The following is a 5,761-nucleotide window of genomic DNA, read 5'->3' as shown; positions in this document are numbered from 1 at the left end:
ATTATATATACATATTTTGTATGCATTTATCCATTTAATTTTTTTACATTTTCTCTTAATATATATATATATATATAACCATAATAGAACCATATATGACCCTGGACAACAAAATCAGTCATAAGGGTCCATTTTTTGAAATTGAGATAAATAATAAATAAGCTTTCCATTGATGTATGGTTTGTTAGGATAAGACAATATTTGAAAATCTGGAATCTGAGGGTGCAAAAAAATCTAAATATTGAGAAAATCATCTTTAAAGTTGTCCAAATGAAGTTCTTAGCAATGCATATTACTAATCAAACATTAAGTTTTGATATATTTACAGTAGGAAATTTACTAAATATCTTCATGGAACATGATCTTTACTTAATATCCTAATGATTTTTGGCATAAAATAAAAATGTATAATTTTAACCCATATTGTTGGCTATTGCTACAAATATCCCCCAGCGACTTAACACTGCTTTTGTGCTCCAGGGTATTATATTATATATTATATTTATATTATGTATATATATATATATTTATACACACATTTTTAAGATATTTTCTTTATTATATTTATATTTTATTATACTTATATTTCTTTAATTGTATTTATTATATAAAATATATAATAAAATATGCTTTTATAAGCACAAGTTTTTGAGGTAGACAAAAAAAAGTTCAAAAAAATATATTTATGAATTTAAGTCATGTTCAGTCATCTACATTCATCTACAGATCCAGCTATGGGTTCCTTGTTTTATGTTTCTTGCACATCAATAGTTTAACCATTTCAGTCCAATCTCAATCAACACAGATACTATTCAGAGAACTATTCACCAAAAGAAACTCAAGTATCGGTATGATCTAATCTAAACCAAGGTATCCAAGTAAAGATTGGCTCATGCTTGCCTGGTCTACATGCATGAGAAATAAGACATTATAATGGCCACAAAACGATTCTCTGCAGCTCACTGTCCTCATAAACCTGAATCTAAAGGGGATTCCTGGTCAGAAATGTTCTTTAAAGGTTGTGAAAGCCATGTAAAGTGCAGCCTGTCCTGATTTTCTCCATACTGTGGCATTGTGAGATGATCTGTGGGAAACAGATCCCACCGTACGTCTGGCTTGTCACTTATCAGGATTTCTCCATTGGATTGAATCTCAATGAGGGAGCGAATGGGATAAATACTTTATTTATGTAAATCCACAGTGATGAATTACATAAGCGACTTCTGCTCGCTGGCCTCATTCACTCCATCACGCCAGGACTTACCAACTCACTGCTCTTTCACTGCTACTTTCTACCAAGACATTGACTTTATACTTGATTTCAAGAAGCATTTTAACCAAATAAAAACTGTGTTGTCCATTTATGTCAAATATAGCAAGTAAAAACACAACTAGTTTTCATCTGTCATTTTTCCAACTAGTTTACCAACAGTTTTTGTCATGAAAACAACCAAATCGAGTGGTAATGGCAAGGGGATGTTGTTTCATATTGAGAATTATTCTTATTTGCACAAACAGTAGATCAAGATGCTTGCAACAATAAGGTCACGGGTTCGATTCATAGGAAATGCATGAACTGATTTCCAAATTTCACTTTGGATGCAAGCATTTGCAAAATATAAAGCGTTTTATTTCAGGTAGCTGCCAATGCAGCATTTCTAATAAAAGCTAAATAACTCATATTTAATTTTTTTTTAAAAAGATTAAAAATATATATATTATATTTATTATTTAATTTAATTATTACATTATTTGTTTAATAATACATTGTTTTATTTAATTTATTTATAATTAAATCAAACAATTAAATTTATTATTAAATAACAATAGTTTTTAAAATATATGTATTATTTTTTTATTATTATTATTATTATTACATTATTTATTATTAATAATAAAACAAAACAATAAATTGTTTTGTAAATTTTATATATAAATTTGTTGTTAAAATAACACTGTTCTGAACCACCAGCATTGGCAACAGAATTGCCAAAATTACTATGACTATAAATTACATTTCCATAAAATAAGTTGCACTGGGTCAAAATTGCATTGTTGGGAGAGGAAAAAAACCGATTTTCATCACCATGTAAGTCATGTTTTACTATTAAATTCAGAAACAATGTAAAATACCAATAAATAAAACATTATAAACACTATAACGATGTATTTTAGCTCCCTAAAATCACAACAAATTCCAAATCTGTGGCTTTGAACATGTTCTGCATGCTTGATGTTAACTGCATTATAAAAGACGCTTTCGAATATGCGTGTCAGCACGTTTCAGAAGATAAAAAACACAATTATACTCTGGAAAATCTGGTACTGTATTATAAAGTGCCTCTACAGAAACCTCAGCTGTAATCATACGTCTGTTCTTCTGCTCATTTCTTCCTTCAGATCTCAAGAAAACCCACTTACTGCGAGTGTGTGGTCTCACTGCTCAATTAAACACGGACACGGACAGAGAGTTTCATTACAGATGGACACAGACGCTCAGGAATCACTGACTCGAGAGCCTCACGTCTGACAGACAAAGAGACGCAGACGGGTCTGAACTCACACGACTCCGGCTCTACTTCTGACCGCACAACGCTTCAGACGGGAATCAGAAAGAGAAGAAATACATGCTAAAAACTTCTGTGAAATCTTCATGCCAGAATCTGAACCATAAACTACACGTGGAACAACTGTCTCACAAGTCCGGTCCACACTGTAGCATATTCTGGACAAGAAATGGACACTGAAAAGAGCTGATGAAGCCAACAATGACATTTAGTAAATCTGAAAAATCTCAAATGCTGAGAAAAAATAAATAAAAATTGAAATACGCAATATGAAAATCACAAATCCAGCAAGTAGTTCTTACACTTTGCCAGGTTGCGTACTAGGTCTAAAATAAAATAATAAAATTGAATAAAAATTTTAATGAAATAAATTAAAATGAAATGAAATAAAATAGAATATTATAAAATCGACTAAAATTATATAAAATAAAATAGAATAAAAAAAATTAATAGAATCAAATAAAATGAAATTACATTAAATAGAATAGAATAAAATAAAATAGAATAGAATAAAATAAGACTAAAATCATATAAAATAAAATAGAATAAAAATAAGTAAAAATGATTAAAAATAGAATAAAATAAAATGAACTTACATGAAATTGAATAAAATAAAATAGAATAGAATAAAATAAGACTAAAATCATATAAAATAAAATAGAATAAAAATAAATAAATACAATTAAATACAATAGAAAATAATAAAATAGAATAAAATGAAATGAAATAGAATATAATAAAATAGAATAAAATGAAATGAAATAGAATATAATAAAATAGAATAACATTCAAAATGATATGATACTGAATCTAAAATCAAATCAAATAATATATATTTTCCAGCCTATTCACATATATTTCAGAGCATGTTTCCTTTATATTATCACAGATATAAAAACCTGTTGCATAAAGCTTGCCGATCAGATTGAAGCTTGCTGTTTTGTGCTCAATATGCATCAGACGCTTCAAGAAGAGTTTTTGGATTCTCTGGTGAAGCATGCATGAAATCCCTCACAAGAGCAGTTCAAACAGAGAGCGGTGTCTCACTCACCCTGACGTTGTCCGGATGGAGGCCGCCGGGATGTTTGTCCATGTACTGACACAGATCTGTGTGCTGGACCGAGAGAGAGAGAGAGGAAAGAGGGACGTGAGACACTGACTCCGAACAGAACACAGAGTATCCTATCAAGCAGAAAAACACACTGCACACAAAGAATGGCTCAAATACAACATTCCTAATTAGATATAAATTACATATTGGTCACTCAGAGTCAAATCAAGCAAATTTCAGAAACTTCTCGGCTAACATTTTTGATTTTGTAACATATATAGTGATAAAACCCAAAATATGAAATGTCACAGACATATTTACTGAGTAATCCACTATTTTGTAAGGGGAGGGTCAAGATTCAGAGCCAAATTACAGGGGAATAAAATGACTTAAGAAAGATGGTAGCATCATTATTTTATTTTTACACAGAAATTGGTAGCTCTATTAGTACAATCTGTTGACTTTAGCAATCCTTGCAATGGTGATGATTTAAAAAATAACGTTTTTAAATCAGTTTTATTTATTTTTATGATCAAATAATTTGATCTTGATTTGTTTAAAATTAAATAAAACCATTTATTATTTCAAACATTTATTGTTTTTCATTATTAATTATTTCATTATTAAACATATTTAATAATAAATTGTTGTATTGCTTTCAAATTAAATAAAACTACTTATTTTTATTATTATTACTAATAATAATAATAATGTGTTTTAAACATATATTTAATATTTTTAATTATTTATTATTTCATTATTAAACTTATTTAATAAAAAACATTGATTTCAATTTATATAGAACAATTCATTATTAAATAGTAATAAAAATAATAATAATGCTTTTATATATTTTGTTATTTATCATTAATACAGTGTTTTATTTATTTCAATTTTTAACAAATACATTTACTACAATTAATAATATAATAGTTTTAAAATATATTATTTAATTACTAAAGTATTTAATAATAAATAATTTACTTTAATTAGAAATAAAACTATTTTAATTATTCTTTTCAGTAAATGAATTACACATATATTTATCAACATTACTTTTACTTTGAGGACCATCTTGGATGATTTTATTTCTCACTGCAGTGCATTATGGGAATTTCTACAGATACATTACCCACAATGCTCTGCTCGGTCTGTGATTCTGATGTTTGCAAACACCAATAAAAATAACTAAATAAATCATTCAAAATAAAACACTATGTGCCCAAAACCAGCAAACCTCGACAAAAAATTTAATAAAATAAAGCACCGTAAAACCAGCAAACCACAGCAAAATACTAAAATAAAATAACACAATTAAATTAAATTAAAGGTCCCATATTGTACACCTTTCTGGAGTTTTATTTGAGGTTTTGATGTCCTTAAGAATATATATTTGCGGTATAAATACCAAAAACCATCTCAATCTATTTTTACAGCTCCTCTCTCAGGAGCTCTGCTGAGAACAGGTCGAGTTTGGTCTGTCTAATTAATATTCATGAGCCTCTCTTCTGATTGGCCTGTTGTGTTCTGAGTGACGCGTGGCCAGGCCAACCACAGGTAACTAGGGTCAGCGACGTCACAGCGCTAGCCCATTCAAACCAGCGTAGATTCGGCTTCATGAGGAGCTTAAAATATCATGTTGGGTGCCAGAATCGACGTAATACAGCCTCAAATTAGACATTTAATCGCATATCTGCTGCCACTGCCAGACAAAAAAACGACGACAGCGGTGGTTAAACGCGATAAAACGAGCGGACTGGACAGAAACGATCGTCAAAAATGCTCTTCTTATCAGAAAAGATTCAATAAAGTATTGTCTTTTGTTGTTATGGGCGCGTCTACAGATTTCTTGCCATATGTCTATGTTTCTTGCATCTCACGACTATGTCGTGTATGAAATAATGTCTGTGTGCATGTGTGTAAAACAACAAACTGACGATTCATTTATAATCACTTGTAATTGTATATACATGGTTGTGATTAACTGTGGCTGGAACAATAATGTAGCTGTAAAAATAGTTGCCTGCTGAAATTGAAATGTATCTACATCTTTCTTCATCATGACTAGATAGACACGGTGAGTTTGTTACGATACACGTTAGATGTGATCACCTCATAGTAACAGTCCTGTCAGATCGTCCAT

The 5,761-nt window shown here is 29.7% G+C and overlaps 1 protein-coding gene across 1 annotated transcript in view; it reads right to left on the bottom strand.

Moving 5' to 3' along the window:
- The window catches only part of LOC107565305 (cyclin-dependent kinase 14-like), a 198,096-nt gene that overhangs the window by 130,675 nt on the left and 61,660 nt on the right, over positions 1-5,761 (bottom strand). The window contains exon 6 of the mRNA XM_016250526.1: positions 3,619-3,681. Coding sequence (XP_016106012.1) covers positions 3,619-3,681 — 63 coding nt within the window. The remainder of the gene's footprint in view (positions 1-3,618; positions 3,682-5,761) is intronic.

This window comes from Sinocyclocheilus grahami, unplaced genomic scaffold (genome assembly GCF_001515645.1).
Source record: "Sinocyclocheilus grahami isolate Dianchi unplaced genomic scaffold, SAMN03320097.WGS_v1.1 scaffold992.1, whole genome shotgun sequence".
In the NCBI taxonomy this organism is placed as follows: domain Eukaryota; kingdom Metazoa; phylum Chordata; class Actinopteri; order Cypriniformes; family Cyprinidae; genus Sinocyclocheilus; species Sinocyclocheilus grahami.
Note: the sequence above shows the minus strand (reverse complement) of the source record. Positions and strands in the feature narration are given on the sequence as shown.